This window comes from Pterocles gutturalis, unplaced genomic scaffold (assembly GCF_000699245.1).
Source record: "Pterocles gutturalis isolate BGI_N339 unplaced genomic scaffold, ASM69924v1 scaffold9913, whole genome shotgun sequence".
NCBI classification, from domain to species: Eukaryota; Metazoa; Chordata; class Aves; order Pterocliformes; family Pteroclidae; genus Pterocles; species Pterocles gutturalis.
Genome location: NW_010125581.1, coordinates 40336 through 62102, shown reverse-complemented (window position 1 = coordinate 62102; position 21767 = coordinate 40336). Strand labels below are relative to the sequence as shown.

General features: G+C 36.4%; 1 protein-coding gene across 1 annotated transcript; it reads left to right on the top strand.

The window, feature by feature from the left end:
- Positions 1–2928: 2928 nt before the first annotated feature.
- Positions 2929–21157, top strand: FAR1 (fatty acyl CoA reductase 1; the record flags this gene model as incomplete). The annotated part of the gene is made up of 10 exons (XM_010078619.1): positions 2929–3104; positions 4743–4922; positions 7761–7938; positions 9003–9047; positions 9151–9269; positions 9746–9813; positions 11345–11516; positions 17596–17725; positions 18470–18597; positions 20685–21157. Coding segments are annotated over 10 exons (1359 nt in total), but the record flags the coding sequence as incomplete, so codon positions are not given.
- Between the last annotated feature and the right edge of the window lie 610 nt (positions 21158–21767).

Below are 21767 nucleotides of genomic sequence, written 5' to 3'. Positions count from 1 at the left end.
AAGGTGCTCAAAGGGAATCAATAAGAAAGTATGAACACACTTAGGTTAGGAGTGGTAACTTGTTTGAAGTAAGGCAATTAATTTCTGTGACTGACTAGTTAAGGTTACAGCAGGCATGAAGATGGCTATGTCCCTAGTAAATTATTTTCTGTAACAGTGTGAAAACTGTAGCTTGTTGCTCAAAAGCATCTGCTTGCAGTTCCATCCAGTGTCACAGAACTCAACAGAAATGAGTTACAGTGGGGTTGTCTTAAAATGGAGTCGCAAGTTCTCTCTACATAAAACTCTGTTTATTATTCCCTTAAACAAAATATCTCCAAAGTGAACTCTGAGATTAAAACGTTTCTCAGTCCCCTTTTTGTATACGCTATTACCCAAATAAAAAGTGGGGGTTATTTGGGCAGGGAGGAGAGTAGCAGTAGTGTGGGCTGACTTAAATTTCAGTAGCGCTTAAGCCTCAGTATAGCTTTTGGAAAACTCCATGTGTTGTAAATCTTCTGCTTATAGTCTATACCAGCTCCTGCTGAGATAACGTTCTGAGGTTTTATGACTCTTGGTGAGCACTTATTGCTGGAACAAGTTCTTAACAGAAGTCCTGGTAAGCAGGACTACGGCTTGAGGTAGTCCTACAAGCCCCTAGAGTAAAAACATAAAGAGATGATGTTGTACATCTCTGCAGAGAGGTAGATAGGGCCAGATGTTTGTTCTGTGTTCATCACATGGTTAGACAAATTAGACTGAAAGTGTATTGTTTAACTGGCATTAATATAATCAAGATGTCCCCAAAAGACTATGAAAATTCTTAATAGGATCTGTTTCCTTAAGTTGTCCAGTTGCAAGGGCCCTGCCAGTAACTTTTCACAATCTGGATGAACTAATTAAGTGTTTCACAGACACTTGGACATTGCATTTCTTGAAGAGTTTAAAATCTAAATGGGTGACTGTGATAATTAAAATAAATTGAGCTGCAAATACTCAAAAAATGTTGAGGTTTCCACTTCCTTTGGACTTCAGATATCTAATTTCTCTGTTGATTTGCCATATGTAGTGGTTGGCAACCCTGCCCAAAGCAGGGGGTGTTGAAATTAGATGATCTTTAAGGTCCTTTTCAGACCAGGCCATTCTATGATTCTATGTATTGCATGTGCTCTAGGTGTTTGTGCTTGTTCCCCTTTGTACTGGTGTCAGCGCTAGAACGAGGTGTGTAGAAATAATATATGGCTATGGATGTGAGAAGGGGCAGAACAGATACAACTTACAAACTAAAAGTACCAGACCGGTTCTTCAAGTGCTTATCCATGGGACTGCTTTTCTATTATGATGCATACCACACATTAGTATGATTAAAAGGTAGTTGCTTCAGTTCCCTGGAGGCAGGCACCATCATTCCAACTGAAAACATAGTAGGTTTATTTTCAAAATGACAGAAGGCTTCCTGCCCTTAGGTAGGCACTGTTTACTGTACCTCTAAGAATTGCAGAGGCTTGAAGTGCTGTCTTGGCAGCTTTGTCCTTTAAGGTGAAGCTTCATGTTTGGGAAATCAATTCAAGGCCTCTGTCACTGGAGGCGTTCCATATTCTCACTACAGCATTACCACTACTACTTTTTGGTGGCTACACAGTGAGCTGCGTTAGCACACAGTTGAGCTGAAAAAATATCTACAAAAAAAAATATTTTGAGGCTGGACCTGCAAACTGGTATGCTCACACAGCCATCAGGCTACTTGCTAGTGCGAGTGCAAGAGGAGCGATGTGAAAATAAGAAGTAGGGAGAGGGACCAGTCTGTCTGGTAGCAGTATGAACTTATATTGCCTTAAGAGTCACAAAACTGCACCTTTAGGTGACTTAATTTATAGTCGAAAATGAATCGACTTCTCTTCATTGTGTAAGGAAATGTCTTTTAACAATTTTCTTTTGGTATAACTGCATGCTTGGGGGGGGTAGTACTGCTGTGATGTTTAAATACATTTTAATTGACTTGTGTTGAAGCAGTTGCTAAGATATTGGCCCCTGTACAATTAAGAAGACGGATGTGCTCTGGTGAAACTTTCAAGTGTGTTTTATTCCCACAGTACTCTTTTGCTCAGAAAAAATTGCATACTAATGAGTGTTAAATAAGATGAGACAAGAATTTTTATCTGTGTGTGTGAAGCCACATGGTTAGAACCCAGTTAATTACGAGGAGAATATATGGTTGAATATAATATGGGTGAGACTTTTTTCGGTGAGGATAGTTGAACACCAATTTGATAAAATTTGATCAGATGTTTTAATATGGTATGCAGCCTTTAACCCTGCCTTTTTTCTTTTAACTAGCCAGAGAAATAATTTTTTAATCTGGGAGTTCCCCAAAACTGGCATAATTCCAGGATAGAGCTTCTTAATTCACTGGAAATTTTTAAAGCGTGATGAAAGCTTTCTAAACCTAAAAACCAGCATGACTTGTGCAAGTGTATAAGAATTTGAATAGTTATTATCAAGCTTGGGAAGTGGGCAGACTTTTCCCTTTCCTTCTATTAAAAGAAAAGGGATTATAGTAATTAGAGTGCTACTTAAAATTTCTTTGAGTCCTGGTGTCTAATAGAGACCGTTCCTTCTTCTAATATTGATAGACATCTGGTTTTAAAGATATGGATGAGTAGTAAAAAAAAATTTGAAGTCATTACTGTCTATACAACAGATGCAAGACTGCTTTCACTGTGGGATAAAGTGTGCACAATTTCATCACTGAATATGTTCATGGGAAGTCAGTAATATGTTGTTCTAATACAGCTAACACACTTCTCTAACTTACTGATGATCTTGAGAAATAAGGAGGTGTAACTCTGTATAAGCTGTTTTTTTTTTTTTTTCTTCACTTAAATGAAATGTGTATCTCTTATCTTTACTGGCTATTAGTTTGAATTTTCAGTCATGTTTTTTTGACAGCTCTTTGACAGGTTGAGAGATGAGCAACCAGACTTCAGAGCAAAAATAATAGTAATTGCGAGTGAGCTTACACAACCTGAACTGGACCTTAGTGAACCAATCAAGGAAAAACTTATAGAATGCATTAATATTGTATTTCATTGTGCTGCTACAGTCAGATTCAATGAACCACTAAGGTGAGTCTAAAATTCTGTGTACTCTGGTCTGTAAACCAATGGTACTCAAAGGGAGGGGATAAGTTGGGTGTCTGCACAATCTTGCAAATATTCAGCCTGTCAGGCTTCTTCGTGTGCTCTGGTATTTGTGTGCTTGGTCAATTTCATGATGCCCCTTAAGATAATAACCTTTTCCCTCAAACTTATCTTAAGCTGTTGGGTTTTAATTTGGTCATTCTAGGAAGATGAAGGGATATTGTTTATACCTGCTTTGCCAGAGGTTAGAATTACAAACTTTTCGATGCTGAATAGTGTATCTTTTTAAAGCTTTAGGCAAAAAGACAAATCTGTTATTAGCACTTAGAAACTAAGCAAATTATTCTTTTAGTTTTGCTATATGCCCCTCAGGTTTTGTATGCTTGGTTTGTTGTAGGTGGGTTTTTTGGTTTTGCAGGTGGTTTTTTGTTAGTTTTTTTTGCTTGTGGGTTGTTTTTGTTTTGGGGGGTTTTTAACTAAATCTCTATGCCTGAATTTCAAAGGCTTTGAAGGGAAGCAGCTGAAGAGACTAGGGAACGTTGCTATTCTGAGTCTTAACGTCATGTGTTGCTCTGATCTCTGGGATGGGTAGAAAGGATATGAATAAGCTGGAGGTATATGTACTGTGCTCACTAGGAATATTAGAGCTTTTTTCCTAGTATGTAAAAGGGAACACAAACCATTCTTTTAGCCTTTCTTCTTAGAAGGGGAACGCACATTTTCAGAGGATAACTTGTTGGCAAAACTGTGAAGAGGGGGAGGAGTAAATCAGGGAAGTAAAGCAACTTTAAGATAAAACACTTCTCAACTCAGATTTTCTTCAAGTTGTTACAAAGGCTGACACTACCTCTCTAAGAATGCTGTACTGTATGCTGAAATGTCATAAGGTAGCCCATATTTATTGCTGTTTTATAGTCTGGAAATGTTAAGGAACTGCCAACCTGACAAAAGCCCAGAGGGACTTGACCAGTTGGTCAGTAAGCTGTGTTCCGGTGGGAGTTGTAGAGACATACCTACCCTCCTACAGTGCCCTTAAGGACTCTATTTTAATGAGAAACAGTGAAGTTGAGGATGAGAGTCTGGTTCTTGGTGGTTTTCTTTTTTTTTTCTTCCTTTCTTTCTACAATCCTGTTGTACTATTGAGCCTTGGGCTATCCTACAAGATGCCAGTCTCCAGCTTACCCTCTAAGTCTTCCTTCTGAGTTGTTGGCCCAACTAAACTTGAACTGGGGAGTTCAGAGATGGATCTTATGTGGCAGCTAGGTGTTTTGTTGCATTATTTCCTTCACATTTTATGAAAAATCTAGGATTGGGATTTAGCCTGAGGAGATGAGAGGTATGCTGACTTTCCCACTCTAGTAATGCATGAGGATGCCAATAAGAACAGGTTAAAACCTGGGAAAATTATCCTGAACACTGAGAAATGTTCCAGATTAAGATGGCAGCATGATCTGCGGTAGGAAGTTAGGACACGGTCCATGCTGCTTTTCTGGGGACAGTGGAGTAATTAGAAATACTTTCTATACCCATCACTGAGGCATTTAGGAGTGAAATAACTAGTTGTTTCTTTTTGCTTGTTTTTTGTCTTGCTTTCTGCTAATCAAATTTCTGTTTAATCAACAGAGATGCTGTTCAGTTAAACGTGACTGCCACACAAGAGCTCCTCTTGTTGGCACAGCGAATGAAGAATTTGGAAGTGTTCATGCATGTATCAACTGCCTATGCATACTGCAATCGAAAACAGATTGAGGAAGTAGTTTATCCACCTCCTGTTGATCCCAGGAAGCTGATAGATTCTCTTGAGTACGTTTCTGTTTTATAAAGCTACTTCAATAATCTGTAACCACTTGCTTCCTAGTAATGAAGTACTGAAAAATAATAGTTAGAAACCTGAAGGACAAAGAAATTAGCTTATGCTGTCCTGTAAGTCTGACAGCATGGCTGACACTTCCCTTTTCTGTAAGGAGATGGGCTAAGGTTTTATGGGCACTTTCAGCTGAGCTAGGGGTGGTACTGAAGGAGAAGGATACTCAGATCTACTCATGATGCCTCCTATATGCTGAAACGGGAGATTTTTCAGCTGTATGATGAGCTGAATCGGGAGCTATTAAAAACAAGGAAGCTGTGCTGTTACAATTGTGCTAACACCAGCATTGTGCAGGAAAGGGATAAAATCAAGACAGTCCCCTTTAACAGCTTCCCCTACATCCACCTAAATGCCACTGCAAGATCAGACTGAGATACTGAAATAATATTATTTAACTGCTCAGAAATGCAAATGTAGAAGTAGTTCTATTGGGTATTCAGAGAGCACAAACATTAAAAATCTGTTTTCTGTAGCTTTTTAGTCTTGAACTGGCTGTTAGTGGGGAAAAAATTACTCATTCTATATTTTATTGCCTGTGTATATTAGCTGTCCTGAGGTCTTATTTAGTAGCTGTCAAACCCTAACTGAAACAGGTGGCAGATATGGGATAAGTCAAGTGTAATGTCATAAATAATAATCTCAACTCTAAATCAGTGTCTCCCCTCTTCCCTGTCATACAAAATATCACCCCTTGTAAGAGAAGTATGAAACTAAAAATAACATTTAAAAGTAAAATATCTTCTTTAACTTGCTATTACAGATGGAAGAGCATTGATATTAAAAAACAAATGAGCTACTACCTAGAATGCACATTGAGCTAACTTTTTCTTACAATGTTGACTTTAAATACACTTTCAGATGAGATATTCTGAAATAGTCATATTTTTGCCTATATTTTCATTTCACAAGCAGGATAAATATAACTTAAACTGCTTGGTTTGGGCTTGGACAGCTGTCTGTGTTTTAGAACTCATGGCAATGAGGGAAGGCTTTTGTAAATTTATACAGGAGTGATCTCTCTAGCCAACAGCTGACTGAGACACACAAAAACAGATTTGCCACCCTCTCTGGGCTTTTCTGCCACTCTTCCCACCCCAGTTCATATCATGAGGGAGTCTGATGCATGTCAACTTTGATTGTAACAGAGCACTGGTGAATAACAATGCTGGCTAAATTCCATTTGTGTTGCTAAGTTGTTGGGTGTCTGAGGCAAATAAAATCCAAGTCCTGTTTTGAAGTGGAGAACACGGAAGTAGCAGTAGTTCAAGGGGCACACCTCTGTTGTGTTTGTGCTATGACTGAAGGTTATTGCAATTTTAGATACAAACTGCTGCATGAATTGGGAAGCAACACGAAATTGCAAGACTTAAATAAGGGGAGAAACACAATGACCCAGCTTGCTTCAGAGGTGGTGCATGATTGCTTAACACCACGAAGGTAGAGGTGATGCTTGTAAAGCAGCTGGACTTTTTTGCAGTGGCATCGCTTTCTGGATCACTTAGTGCTGACCGAGGAGTGGTGTGCCTGTGGCCCAAAGACTAGCTTGCTGTGTCTGCACTTCATGTTTGAGAATTTAGTTGATAAAATTAGGATTATTATGAAGGAAGTACTACTTGTTCTGTAGTTGCTATGTAATAAATTAATCACTTGGGCAAAAAAGTAAATATCAGTATGCTTCTTTTAGTGGACAATGAATATACAAACCTCCTGTTTTACTGAGAAACTTATTTTCATTTCAGTCTTTATCCCTTTTTCTTTAAAGAAGAAAAAAAATCATCGTAACGTTAACAACAAAAGAGAAAAAAAATACTTAATATTTAGTGAAGTTCATAAATGTACTTTCTACAGTACACCATATAAAATAGTACTAAAATACTTTTTGAACTGGGCATATGTTCTAGTAAAAGGTAGTTTTTGCTTTTTTTTTTGTTCTTGGCATTTACTCTCAGAAGTTTAGGTTTTACAGTTGAATTTGAAACAAAATGAGCCTGAAGTCAGTATAAACAGTCTTCTGTAAGTTGGTAGTAATGTCCTTAAACTAGCCTAACTGCACTGCTGCTGTAGGATCTCAAATATAACATGCTTCCTTAAGATCCCTTTTCAGAAAGGCTCCACATATGCAGTTGCCAGCTTAATTTAAATAGTAGTGCATAAGCAAAATGAATAATAGGCAGACTCTGTTAAACTTGCTTTTTCTGGCCTGTGGGATTGACCCTCAGTTTAAATAATCAAAAAGCCCTAACTCTTGTAATTTTGATGAGGGTATTTTAGGAGGGTATGTGGTTTTGAAGCTAAGTGCAGTATAAGCTGTCAGCAGACATTTATTGTTTGATATGCAAATACTTATGGAAATGTTTTACAACTTCCAGCTGTTTAAAGCAGAAAGAAGTATGTGAAACACCAAATTCAGTGGGAGTTGGTGTTAAATTCTGAAAATCAAGCTGAGATTTAAAGTGTACTAGTTTAGTGTTAGACACTGGCGTTGTTGCAGAAATATGAAAGAGAGAACTGAATTTTCAATTATTGCCTAAATTTCGTCACAGAATTTCTTGTTCCTTTGTGCTTATACACCTTCTAGGGGAATGCTAATGCTGTGGTGGTTTTGGTGTGGGTGGTTTTTTTTTCCTTGGGTGGTATTTTGAAGAAGAGATTGGATTTTAATTTTACTTTCCAAAGTATTTTTCATTTATCTGGTTATCCTTTTTACATATTGCTTTTGCCCTTTTACTGCAGCATGCAGTAATTTACACTTGCCTCTTATTTTGTTTCTTTAGGTGGATGGATGATGGCCTAGTGAATGATATTACTCCTAAACTATTAGGTGACAGACCTAATACTTACATATATACAAAAGCCTTAGCCGAATATGTAGTACAACAAGAAGGTGCGAAATTAAACACAGCTATTATAAGGCCATCTATTGTGGGTGCTAGCTGGAAGGAGCCTTTTCCTGTAAGTTACTGAATTTTCTTCTGACCATCTTGCCTGCAAACTGTTGTACGTACTGACAGCCTGTTTGTCTAGGGACCTTCATAGATGAAAATCTTTTGGACTATGAAGTTGTGGTTTGATCGTTTCTGGCTAACAACTCTGATGCAAAAGCTGCCAAATACAGTATTCTTATGTGTGAAATTACTTGTAAATTACTTGTAATCATAGAACAATACACTTCTGTCACAATGGGAGATACTATTTCCCACGTGAAATAAATGGTCGGCTTTTCACTTCATGGTTCTGTGTATCTTCATCTATTTTTCTCTCTTCAGGATGCTTTGGTATTTCAGTAGCTGCAAAGGGCAACTAAGAAAACTAGGGGCTGCAGGACATAGGTGTTTTGGCTAAACTTTTTTTAGTCAAACCCTGTTAGCTTTGCAGGGGATGGCATAAGTTTTGTGTTGTATACTGTATTGATATATAGCACATATGCTTTGTCCTGTATGGCAGATTGGTGTTGAATTAGCTTTTCCAGTTCAAGACTGAACATTTCTCAAGCCCTTAAAATGTGTATAATTGGCTTTGTACCTTTCCGGGTATGTACAATGTACATGTCAAGCCAATGAGTATATAGTGTCTAAATACTGTCATTAAAATTGATCAAGAATGTCTTCTGTTTGAAAAATGAGAAAACTAATAATCGAGAGCAAAACTGCTTACCCATCTTCTCTGAGTTGCTAGAAGCTAGTCTAAAAATACTTGTAAACTTGAATACTTTCAACATAAACATCTTTATACAGACAATGCCCTGCAGTTTATTCCGTAATAAATAAACATCTCACTTTGAAGGACCAGTGAATCTCCAGGTAGATCTCTTGTCTGAGTCATAGCAACGTGTTAAATCATGAGATATTGCTATGGAAGAACTTCATTTAGAGACATGGAAATTAATATATCTCTCCACTTTATTATTTTTTCCCTCCACCACTTACACTTATAGAAATTTCTCAGATTTTCACTTGAAAGTGCTAAATTCAGTGTACTCTAACCAAATCCTTTCCCTCCCCTCCTGTTCATAATAGGGATGGATTGATAACTTCAATGGACCTAGTGGTCTCTTTATTGCTGTAAGTAATGAATATACTTAAATTATTTTCCTCCTTTTGGAAGGCAACAATGCTTTGTATGTTTTACTGGTGGGTCTTCTGTCTCTTTTTGTTGTTCTTTAAGGCAGGAAAAGGAATTCTTCGAACAATGAGGGCTTCCAACAGTGCAGTAGCAGATCTTGTTCCAGTAGATGTTGTTGTCAATACGACACTGGCTGCAGCCTGGTATTCAGGAGTTAATAGGTATAACTGGTTACAATAGAGAATACTAAATATTTTGAAAATATATTCTGTATTTTAATGAATCAGTCTTCCATTGAACTTCTAATCAGTGTCCTGCTCTTCACCCAAGACAGAGAAATCTAAGGTTCTAACAGTGTTAGTCCCTTGAAGTGTAACTTCCTTATGCTGAAGAGGAAGACATCAGAACTGTTAATGTTGTACAAGCTATGCATGAAAATTCCTTCCTGGGTCTTGTAGTTAATACTATCTATAGTAACGTATGTGATGCTTTCTCTGAAAGAAAAGAAATACGATAGTTAAAGAAGGAGAAAAATACTGGAAGATGATACGGAAAGCTGAAAAATCTAACATGAGACTGATGCTTTCTGCTTTAAGTAAATTATGCTGTTGAGGGAAAACATAACTTTGGGTATTTCTTCTGTCTGTGTTTTTTAAAGGTTGTGTTCTAATTTGCTCTTTTGTCTTTTTCCCCCCAGACCAAGAAATGTCATGGTATATAACTGTACAACAGGTGGCACCAATCCTTTCCACTGGAGTGAAGTTGGTATGCCATGTTACTTTTTTTCATAAGCTTTAATAGAAAAAATAAGGTGAAAAAATAAAAGCACAGACTACAGTCAGTAGGTCATATTGCATTTTTGTTGTTGAAAATATTATAGTAGCCATACCTCTCAATTTTTCAGTGTATTTGTGCATTTTCATTATCTTCCATTGTTAATTCTCTCTCCTTGTAGCATTATCATTGTTTCATTTTGTTCTTTTTTTTAATTCCATTATAACTTAAACTATGGGAGAACTGATTTTTCTACTTGATATTGCCATGACTTAATCTGCAGAGTGTGGGTAGTGTGCAGAGTAAAGCATTGCTCAGAGGAGCAGTAGTGATGTTGGGTTTAATGCTAACCTTGCTAAATACATATGGGTAAGCAGCCCACAATTAGAAGTTTTGTACATCTCCGCAATTGAGAGGTATGGCAATAATTTAGCACTTGATTAGCCCTTTGTTGTGTTTGGTTTCAGTTAATTGGTTGAGGTGGCTTTTTTATAATCTTCAGATAGCTACATGAAACTGCAACTATTCATGTACAGGCAAAAGTAATCTTTAATAAAGTATGGCCACCTATTTTCAGCTTAGATATCCTGACTAGAATGTAATCCACATGCCAAAAGCTTTGTAATAGTTTTTGTTATATATAGCATTACAAGCTGTCTGGCATGGTAAGGCTGTTTATTACCTTTCAATTTTTTAGAAATACACTTCTTAAGCTCAGAGTATTTTTTTCTTCCATTTAACTTTAATACTTAAATCTATTTTATTTCTCTTTACTACTTTCTTCATGCTTTTTACTTGCTTTTGCCCAGTTTATATTTATCTATATGTATAAATGTTATTGCTTCAGCCAAACCCAGAAAATTGCTGACTTCATATCCCAATTTGAATCAGGATATTTAAACACTGTCTATAATAAACAACAGCATGAAGTTACAAGAGGTGATTAAAAGGAGAGGTGAATTTCAACAACTTTAAAAGATGCTAATCCTGCATGTCTGTCTTGTACAGAATTTTCAGGTGTCAGCAGGAGTTTCACATGGAGTCCCATCCTAATCGCTTTTTTCTTAATGCTTAGATATAAGTTGTTTAAAAATGTCATTTGAAATGTACTTCAGATGCTTGCAAAGTCCTCAGTCTGTTTTTAAATTATTCTTCACACAAGAGATCAGAATAGCCTTCTTCATGAAATATACATGACTATTTAAGTAGCTTTACATGCTATATAAACTGAAATGCTGTGAATTTCTGATGGTAGAGAAGAGGAACAGAAAGAGAGAAGCTACAATAAAATATGATACGAAAGATGAAGGCATAAAAGACCTCGATTACAAGAAGAACCAGTTCAACAGTATTCTAGGTTAAAAGCTTATGATTTTGTTTTAGTTTCTGTGGATTGTAGAAGAGTTAGGCTGGTTATTTAAATAACATACTCACATAAATATTTTACACTGTAATGTACTTTGAAAACCATTAAATTTTACATGGTTATTATCAAAGCTGTTACACAACTTTTCTTTCTCAGAATACCATGTAATTTCTACTTTCAAGAGGAATCCTCTCGAACAGGCCTTCAGACGGCCCAATGTAAATCTAACTTCCAATCACCTTTTATATCATTACTGGATTGCTGTAAGCCATAAGGCCCCAGCATTCCTGTATGATATCTACCTCAGGATTACTGGAAGAAGCCCAAGGTAATGGTGACTAGCTCTGTCTTGTCTGTTCCTCTGACTTTTAAACAAAGCTATGCTTACACTATGATGTATATTGGTTATTTATTTTTTTTTTTCTTCCCCGGAATGCTTTGTGACTAAAATTCAGCCGTTTTTTCCTGAGAACAGGTCCTTGAATTCAAAGTGGCTTTGAACTTTCTAGCAAAAATGAGGATGTTTTTGTTGGATAGTTTGGGGGTTTGAGTAGTCAAGGTAAACAGAATTACAAGATCTAGCAAGTGATATTTGTTCTTCGATAATAAATATTCAAAATATGTTGATCCTTATTTTTTCCTACAGGATACCACATTAATTTGAATTTCAAGATAAATCCATTAGAAAGTGCAATAAGGCACCCTAACATTAGTTTACAATCCAACCCCCTCTTGTATCAATATTGGACTGCAGTCAGCCATACAGTGCCTGCATTTTTGCACGATCTTTTGCTCAGATTGACAGGTCATAAACCATGGTAAGAAGGACAGGGCTGAAAATACCTGTCTAGAAAGGTGGTGGAGACTTGTGAAGAAGACATGGCATGGGCACTATCTAGATTTACTAACTATAAGCAATAACAATCCAGTGGCTGCGTTTTAAAGAGATTAATGACTGGCTCAATGATGCTGTTCAAGATGTCTCGGATCAGAATCCTAGTCAGTCATTAAACTCTAGGAAGTGGCTTGCCTTAAGATTGTTGTTGCTATTATAAACTGAAAATGGAATGGGAGTCGGAGTTAATAATTGCGGGTTATTCCTGTAGATGATACAACTTGATCTGATATGTTGGTTTGTATCATCTCAACATTCCATTCAGTTTATAATATTTACACTAGTATCTGGCTAACTTCTTAAGTGGTAAAAATGGCATAGCTCTGCTAAATAGGCTAAACTAAATTATGTAGCAGGAATATAAGAAGTCACTTCAATTTGTTTCAGATTTGCCAAGTCATATGATCTTAACTCGTTGCATATGTTATGTTTTCAAAAGTATTTGTGTTCAGACTCTATAGGACTTCCACTGTGGTGACAGTGTATTAACACAAGTGAGTATTCATTCATTGCCCTCTAGTCCAGGTCTGCCTTGTAAGGAGGGGAAAAGTTCCGTAACAGACTTGGCACTGGATCAGTAGCAGGAAGCCATGTAAGTGGTTTGTAGGAGCAAACTCCTAAACTGCCTTGGGTTCTGTTGTTCCAAGCCTAATATAGCAACACTAGTGGCAGGAGGCTGGGCCTGTATAGTAATCTTCCCACATTAAAAAGATGTAAGCTCTTCAGATCAAAAGGAGGTGTTGAACATGCAAGTTCCTAGCGCTTTTGCAATTTTAAGTTATTCTTAATAGAAATTTATAGGAATTTCCTGACAGATATGAAGACTTCATAACTTACGAAAAATAGTTACACTATAAATGTCAACCTACCGTCTTTCAAATGGTTAGGAAGTAGTGCTTCCAGAATCTTGTCAGTCTTGAAAAGGCATCTAGTCTTTTTGACCAGTGCGACTAAAACAAGGCTGTGAATAATTGTGTTACTTAGACCACTCTTATCAGTTTTCTTAGCAGTAAATTCTTAAACTCAACATAATAATGTTCTGAGTGAAGAAGGGCTGGCTTAATCTAAAATGTGACCTTTTTGTCCACAATTTAGCAGAAAAACTTGAGCAGTGTAGTTAAAATGTAATAAAATCAGCACAAGAAAATTTAAATACTTAAATAACTTGACTTCACATGGTCGATGGCCTGTCCTCTCTGAGCTGTGTCTGAATACACTTCTGAGGTCTTTATTGCATACAATGTAGAAAAAAACTCTTAAGCAATGAAATTACTGTGTAGGTTTAACTACACTGTTGTCATACTGTCAGAATATTGTACTGCAACTGAATTAAATTTTTAACAAGTGGAAGAAATTGATCAGGCCTGTGACCCTTCAGAGCTAAAGGATCATGTTCATAATAAGAATAATAATAATAAAAAAAAATCTTCCTGTTCAGCATTTTTTGAAAGCTTCTCTGAATCATTCTTTTGCACCTCGCTTCTGGAAGCAGTGTTTTTGGTGAGATGGAAATTTTTTTGCTATTTTTGCATCTAGTTGAAGGTTCTTGAATTTAACAGTTCTCTGATAATATTAAGAGTTAAAGAAATGGAAAAAATATTTCTTCCAAATTTTATAGAAAGAACATGTACAATAAGAATTGTCATAATGAATATTTGATATTTTATACAAAATACTTAAGACTGTTATAGCATTGTGCAATTGAATAGTGGTTGTAATCCTTGGCATCAAAGTTTAAGGATAATGTTAGTAGCTTGTCCTATATACTTAGTTGCATAGCAAAGCTTATTAGTTGTCTAATTAACTTTAATATAAGGCATAGTTCTCTCTTGTAACTTTGCATAGTGCTTAGCACAACAGAACCATTTGTTATTTATAAACAATTCAGTATATTTGGAGTCTTAAAGCCTTAAAAAACACACCCAGCAGATCTTTCAAATTACTCTGGAAGAACAGAATGTGACATGAAATATTTCAAGTTGTTATTCAGGGATTTCTCCAGCAATTAAGTTTCTGTTACTGCTGCTTGGAAAGCTAAAGGGAAGGTGTGGTTGATGTATGTGGGGAGGTGTAAAGGACATAATTTCATATCTATAATTTCAATTTAAAGCTTCTTAAAACAATGTGAAGCACCTTTCACATAGTTACTATCTTATAAACCTGAAATGAGTAAAGAGTACACTTCTATTGAATAGATTAATGTAGTTTTTCTACTTGGAAGCACTTTTAAGTTGTCCACTTAAAGGAGTCACAGAGCTGCTGGAAATATAGGGAGTTCCAGTAGTATGTCCTATACTTAAGAATTTCCAGATGAATGAAAATCTAAACAAAAGACAAATCTGAAAGCTTGTTTTATGTCTTTTCAGAGGAGTCTTTCTAATACTTATGCAGAGACTTGTGGATTGGCAGCCTATAGATCCACTGAAGTATCAATCTGTATTTAGCATCAGAACTGCTTTTAGCCTGGCAAAATGCAGTCATAGTCTTAAGCACTTTCAATTGTCTGTCATGTCATGTCAACATGCCCATTTAACTTAGGGATAATTGAAATAACTATAGCTTAAAACTTTTAATTCTTGTGATGTGCTTCTTGAACTGTTGTAATGTATTTTGTGTTAGTGGCAGTAAGGACTGCCTAGTATAGAGGCAAAATTCTGCCTAGTATCTAGGTGAAAGTCTTGCATGCTGTCACACTGACTTGCTGACTGCTGCTAATGTTCAGTTCTTTATGATGATCAGCAGGTCTGACTTGTTACTGTCTTCAGCTTATGAAGAAGGTGTGATGCAATGCTTGATATTATACTGACTAGTTATATATGACTTTGATATTTATGACTTGTATCCAATGGCTATCTCTGGAACAACCTGTGAAGTGTGTATTTCAAAACCTCAGGTTGCAAGATAAAAGTTCCATTACGTATATTCATGCTCTTTTCTGAGTTGTGTGTGTATTCCCATCTGTAGGAGGAATATGGTGCCATTGAAGTTATAAAACTTAGTCTGCCAGAGCTACACAAGTGTCCACTAAATGACACTCATTGCTGACATCTCTGAATGAGAGGCTGTCACCGTGCTTCTTTCTTCTAAAAAAAAAAAAAAAGTTTCATGTTGATTTAGTGCAAACTAACAAGCTTATCACCAAGAAAGTTGGTTCTCTTCTGCCAACTTTGTAATTGATCTAGCAGTTGAGAGAATGTGGAGACATTTGATTCTTTGGCTGATAGATCACAAAAAAAAATATTTTCCTGTGATGAACTGGATCAGCTTAGTGCAAACTAACAAGCTTATCACCAAGAAAGTTGGTTCTCTTCTGCCAACTTTGTAATTGATCTAGCAGTTGAGAGAATGTGGAGACATTTGATTCTTTGGCTGATAGATCACAAAAAAAATATTTTCCTCTGATGAATTGGATCAGCTGTGATTCTGTGGCCAGTCACTAAATCCACTTTGAGCTGGTGGGAGGGAAAAAATCTGCAGCTGAGGTAGAATTCTTTTTAACCACTTGATTTTTTTTTTTTCTTTTAATCAGCTTAGCTATACTCTAAAACCATATCAATAAGCAGAGATAGCAAGATGCCCAGCAAAGGTTAATCTTTAGTTTCAATTTATTTTAGTTTTTGTTTACAAAAAGGAGTGCAAACCAATGTCAGTTGCTGTAACAAGATCAAAATCTACACTTGTCTAATCAGATATTCATTTGTACCATTTAGTATTTTGTAGGGGCACGAGTTTTCTTAAACTGTAGCAATCTAAGCACTCTAACTAAAATGCAGCTGCTCTTCCAGTTTCATGTAAGAACACAAATTGGAGAAGGACAAAAGAGCAAGTCCACAGAGTTAAATAATCTTAAGACTGTCAGTGGACAGATCTCTGCAAAAAGTCTAGGCACTTAGCCACTGTGTCCTCTTTGGCACTGTTTTAATCCAGGCCATTTTGCTATGAGGTCTTGATTTTTTGACTTAACTATTATGCTTTTTTTTAATGTTCAGTTCGGTCTTGTTAGCCAACTATATGTTTTGGATGCACAGTCTGTATTCCTATTTATTTTTGAATCAGAGGAACTCTGGTTCAACTCAGCTCCTGCTGTTGCCACCTTGCCCAACTGGTGAAACTATAAACAGGTGTTTGAAAGCATCTAGAAATGCCTACTAATAAAATCAGCTGGTGCTCTAAAATTTGAATACAGCTCTGAATTACTCTGTAGGTAGGTTCTATGGGGTTTAAGGAAAAGTATTTGTGCTTTTTGTGCTTTAGCGATACTCTGCTTTTTCAGTGGTCTCTGCAATTTTTTTTTCTTTACTTCATTTCATGAGAAGAAAGGCAATTTTGATACTCCCTTAGATACTGAGATGCCAGCCATTAGTGACAGTAGGGGACACTAATGTGATGCAAATTACTTTCATCTAAAGACAATGTGCTCTATCCCTTCTACAAGTATGAATGCATCAAGGCAGCTTTCAGAGAAAAATCAATGGTTTTTACTGCTTCTATGAGCTTTACTGAACAAAACTTACCTTCAGAAAGCCATTTCCTGTTAGTGCTGGGTTGTTCTGCTTTCTTTGCCTTCCCCCCCTCCTCCCCTTTGTGCTTAAAATGATCAATGTTTCCTGCTATAAGGATCAAATTGGAAGCAGATGTGCAAGACAGAAATACCTTGAGCACCCAAAACAGGAATTCAATAGCTTTAGTTTATGTGGTATTCTTTAGTACTTATTAAAATCGGGTGCCCCTCTCTAGCACTGTAACAGTTGAAACAATTTTCTTGTCATAAATGTGGGAACTTTGCATCTGAGAGACTGGCTAATTCACATTTTTTGGGTCCATTCAGGTAGTCTTATCAAAGAGCAACTTACCCAAATTGATCCTTATAATGTAATTTCTCTGTACTCCAAGTGATGGTTTTGCAGAGCTGCTTCCTCTGCATAATAAGGGATGTTGGAAGGTATTTCTGCATATTTTGAAGTAGCATAGAACTGATCACCTAACTAAAACTTACTCCCTTGCTTAAAGTTGTTACGTGCATATATTCTGCACTGTGCAATTTGACTCTTTCGAGTCCAATTGTTCAGTACAACTAAGTGTTCCAGTTTGCTGAAGTGAAAAGCATTCTGTGTCTGTCTCCTAAAATAAGTGACCAACAGAAGACATTTTACTGTCTCTTCTTTTTCTAGGGAAGAAATTTACTAATGCACTGGGAGGTAGGATCAGGAAAAAAGGATTGTCCTATAATTTCTGTTTCTGTATAAAGATTGGAGAGCCAAAATCCACTTTAATAATATGCAGAAATATCCTGTTGATCTAATACAACATGCTTTGGGTACAGAGCAAGATGGGATATGTTAATATAGGGGTGCAGGGTTGAAGGGTAAAAAAAATCTATGATCTTACTGTCTTTTTGTGTTTGTTTGAACTAATCTTTACCACTGTAATCTCTAAATCTTACTGTCTTTTTGTGTTTGTTTGAACGAATCTTTACCATTGTAATCTCTACATTCCATGCCTTGGACTGTAGGATGATGAAAACAATAACACGTCTTCATAAGGCCATGATGTTGTTAGAATACTTTACAAGCAATTCTTGGATCTGGAATACTGAAAATATGACTATGCTAATGAACCAGCTAAACCCTGAAGACAAAAAGGCAAGTAGCTGTGTGGTGTGGGCATGGGGACTGAAAGTGAAATATAAGCTCATTGATTTAAGACTGAATAAGGACATGAACTGGTAGTGCTACTTACTGTAACGTACAGCTAACCCTGGTAGTAACTCGGCGCTGATATTGTAATATCTTGGTATTTATTGGGACTTAAATGGCTGTTATTGTAGAATCTTGAGATAAGGAAATCAATACATCAGTGGAAAACTTGAGTTGTGAATTTACCATAGTAGCTTCTGCTCCTGAGGAAGATACTCCTATGGTTCTTTTTAAAATGTAGCTGTACAACTATAAGCACAGCTAGAACTCTGCATTTATCATACAGTGAACTTGGCACAGACCAGTGTCTATTCTAGAGCATATTAGAATTATGTTGTTGCTTAAAAGGAAACAACAAAACAGAAAATAGTTATTTCTAGAGTGGAATTCCTTACAGACAGATGAAATGGGAAGGCACTGAACTTGGAAGTGGAGGGAAGAGTATTACTGCTGAAGAGGAAAAATAAGGCATGAAATGGTTGAAATTTGGAAGAGATGGTATAAGAAGCTGGTGGTTGAGTCAGAAATGGGATCTAAATCTGGATTGTTCTTATGATTCAGGACAAGATAACTTTCTTGCATCAAAGACAAATAGGAATTATCTGGTATAAAGGCATTATTCTTTTCCTTTATTATATATAGTAGGTGAATTTTTAGACAGCTAACAGTGAAAGCTTTTATTTTATGCAGACGTTTAATTTTGATGTTCGGCAACTACATTGGGCAGAATACATGGAAAATTACTGCATGGGAACGAAGAAATATGTGCTGAATGAAGAAATGTCTGGCATCCCTGCAGCTAGGAAACACTTGAATAAGTATGTATAAACTTTTATTTTCCTCTGTTTATATTTTCTGTGTTTTCCTGCCCTTGTCAAGTTTTGCTTTTCCATGTTATGACTTAATTGTTTTCTGTAGCACCTTTGTGGGTCCTCTAGAATTCTTTTGTTTCAGTCCAGTGGTCTGCAGTGTTTTCTAAAGAAGTCAGATGTCATCTTTCTTCTTCTATTTGTTGCGCCTGAGTTGCTCTCAGTATTAATAATTATAGTATTAGTCTGGGCTTATGGTTGTAGCTCTGATCACTAGTGTATACTGTAATCCAGGCTTCTGATTTTACCTGAGTATCTTTTGGAAGGTAAAAAGGTACACAGTAACACAAGGTCAGAATGGCTTGTTCAGTTAAGGAGGTTTAATAGAACAATACTTGTTTCTTGTGGGAAGGTGATCTTTTGAAATAGGCGAGTAAACAGGCACAGACTCACCACCTCAGAGCAGGAAGCTTTGATGTTGGTGCTCTAAGATGACTTCTCTTGGCCTTGTATCTGTGGCTTAACTCTTACCATTTGAATGCATTGTTAATGTCCAGAATTTTATTGGCACAGTTGCCTTTGTTTTGTTCTTGGCTGGTTCATAAAGACCAGTTGTAGACTTCTGATTTGTTTCTTTAAAGAGTGAAATAAAAGTGATTAATCTTGTTCTGCAGTACTGTTTCACACCTGCTGTCCTGATAGCACAAAGAGAAGTAGTTTAGGTCATTACTTGTGTTATTCTTCTAAAGACAAGGATTTGCAGTTGTAAAGTGGATTGTCATGATGTATTACAGTCTTAAATATACTTTTGAAAGATGGTAATGTTTGATAATGGTGGGGATAGCTGAAAAGGTGTCCTCTTCTGATTTTTTTTTTTGCTGTTGTTAAAAATGCATAGGAGTTAGTTTTCATACAGTTGCCATTCTTTGTACAAAGGATCATACCAAAAACAGCATGAGAAATAGTCTTGTATTGGAACAGCATCTGATTGCCCCCAGCTCTCAGTTTATAAGTGGATTATTTTGCAAGAGGTTTAGACTGTAACATATATTTAGTCTGAGTTATTAAGTTGGTTTTCTTCTGTTAACATCCAACTCTTAACTCTGACTAATCTGAATTTGAGGAGTCCACTGCTTCAATATTAACCCAGTGTGGCAGCCAAGGGACCTGGCTTCTTTAGGAAACTACTGAGTAGAATTTTTCCTCAAATAGAAAAGTGGTCTTTTCTTTTGTAACACAGAAACTGATATTGTTTTTTCTACAAATAAGGTCCGCAGAGGAAGGTCTGGCTATAGTAACACCCAGCCTACCTGTAAAACAAGATAAGGGCAATGAGTATTTCCTTAAAAAGAGCTGCCTTTAAAATACAAATTTGTCATGATCTATGGAACCAAAGAGATTGTTCTGTTTCTAAGAAATCTGAGCAAATTCTGGTTTCTGTTTGTCTTGAAGCTTCCCTCTTTACATGTGAGAGCACTGTTGAAAGTCAGTTGCCCTAAAAGGACACTTAGTTTCTTCTATTCTTTAAATATAGTTCCCTGAGAAGGAATAAGTTTTTAAAATTGCAGTGAGGACTCTGGGCTCTGTGGCTGGAATATTCTGAAATGTGTTGGTGGTTTGTGGGTTTTTTTGTGGTTTTTTTATTTTTTTTTTTTTTGACAATGGCAGCTGGAGTTACTTCTACATATATATGAAGTTTTAAATAAGTGGAGGGGAGGATGGGAATTTGTAGTCTCAAATATTTCCTTGGATTTGGGGCGGATGGCAGGCTTCTGTAAGATACTGTGTGTGTGACCTTGGCTTTAAGAGGTTTTTATCAAGCAGCTATGAAGCAGAAGTACATGTGGTTAGCTACAGGATTGGCTCTGTTCCTCAGTTTTCATGTGTTCCACTTTTCAGCAGTGAACAAGCTTTCTCTGTTTGGTCCTTCACTTATCAGATTACTTCCATCATTTGCTTAATACCACTCATAATGTATCTTGAGATGAATAGATGAACAAAGTAAATTCTACTTTAGAAGTTAATTTTTAGAGTGTCCTTTTTTCCTGTAAGTCTTGTTACCTTGGCTTTTAATTATTTCTTTTGTTTTCCCTTAGGTTAAGAAATATACGCTACGGCTTCAATACAGTTCTTGTGATCCTGATCTGGCGTATCTTCATTGCAAGATCACAAATGGCAAGAAATATCTGGTACTTTGTGGTTAGTTTGTGTTACAAATTCCTCTCCTACTTCAGAGCCTCCAGTACTATGAGATACTGAAGAAGAGAATTTAGCATTAGGACATCTATGCATATGGTGGTCTAACTGCACAAAGCCTGTAACATGTAGTCATCTCACATTTTGTAAAAGCATAATTTCATCTTAAATTGGAGTGCAAAATCTACAGTATGGTATATGTAATGTTAGTTGTGTATCTTCCTGGAAACAGAAATTAAAATGGTCAAGTGCCAGGTTGAATTGGCATTAGACAAACATTTAAATAACTTTTAACTATTTGACCTGGGGAAAACATTTCAGACCACTGACCAACATAACTGTGCAATTTGGAACATGTGTGATTGAAATCTGCCTTAACATTATTTTTTTCTTTTTATTCCACATTGAGTACGATAAATATTGACTTAGTTGCTAGTTGCTGTAGACCTATTTATTTGAAATTACAAAGGGTTCTGCAAGTTGCAAAAGTGTATAAATGATGGTGGATCTCCTGCGAAAAATTATTCGAGGACTTTTATAATTTGTCTTTACTTTTTTCCACTTCTTCCCTTCTTAAAGTAGGGATGCAACAATGGTGCCTACTTTGCTTTAAAATAAAAAAGGAGAACAAGAAAAACAACCTTCTTTAAGTACTGAAAGGCTTTTTGTCTGATCTGGTCTTCAGAATGCACTTAGTGATTCAGTTCTGTGCTCAAAACTGGCTGCATCCGACTTGCATTTATGTCAGCATGAACGGTTTGCTTCTCTGAAAGCAGAATTGATTCTGTCATTGAGTAGATAAAAGGAAATTTAACCCTGAGGGGGGCAAAAATAAAGTCATGGACCGTCCTCTTTTTTTAAATTATTTTTATTGGGAACACAGAGCGAGCACTTGATTGTTACACTTCTGACTTCAAAAGGTAAATGTATTTGAAAGGAATTTATCATGCTTAGTTGCTATGTGTGTTACTGCTAATAGTAGT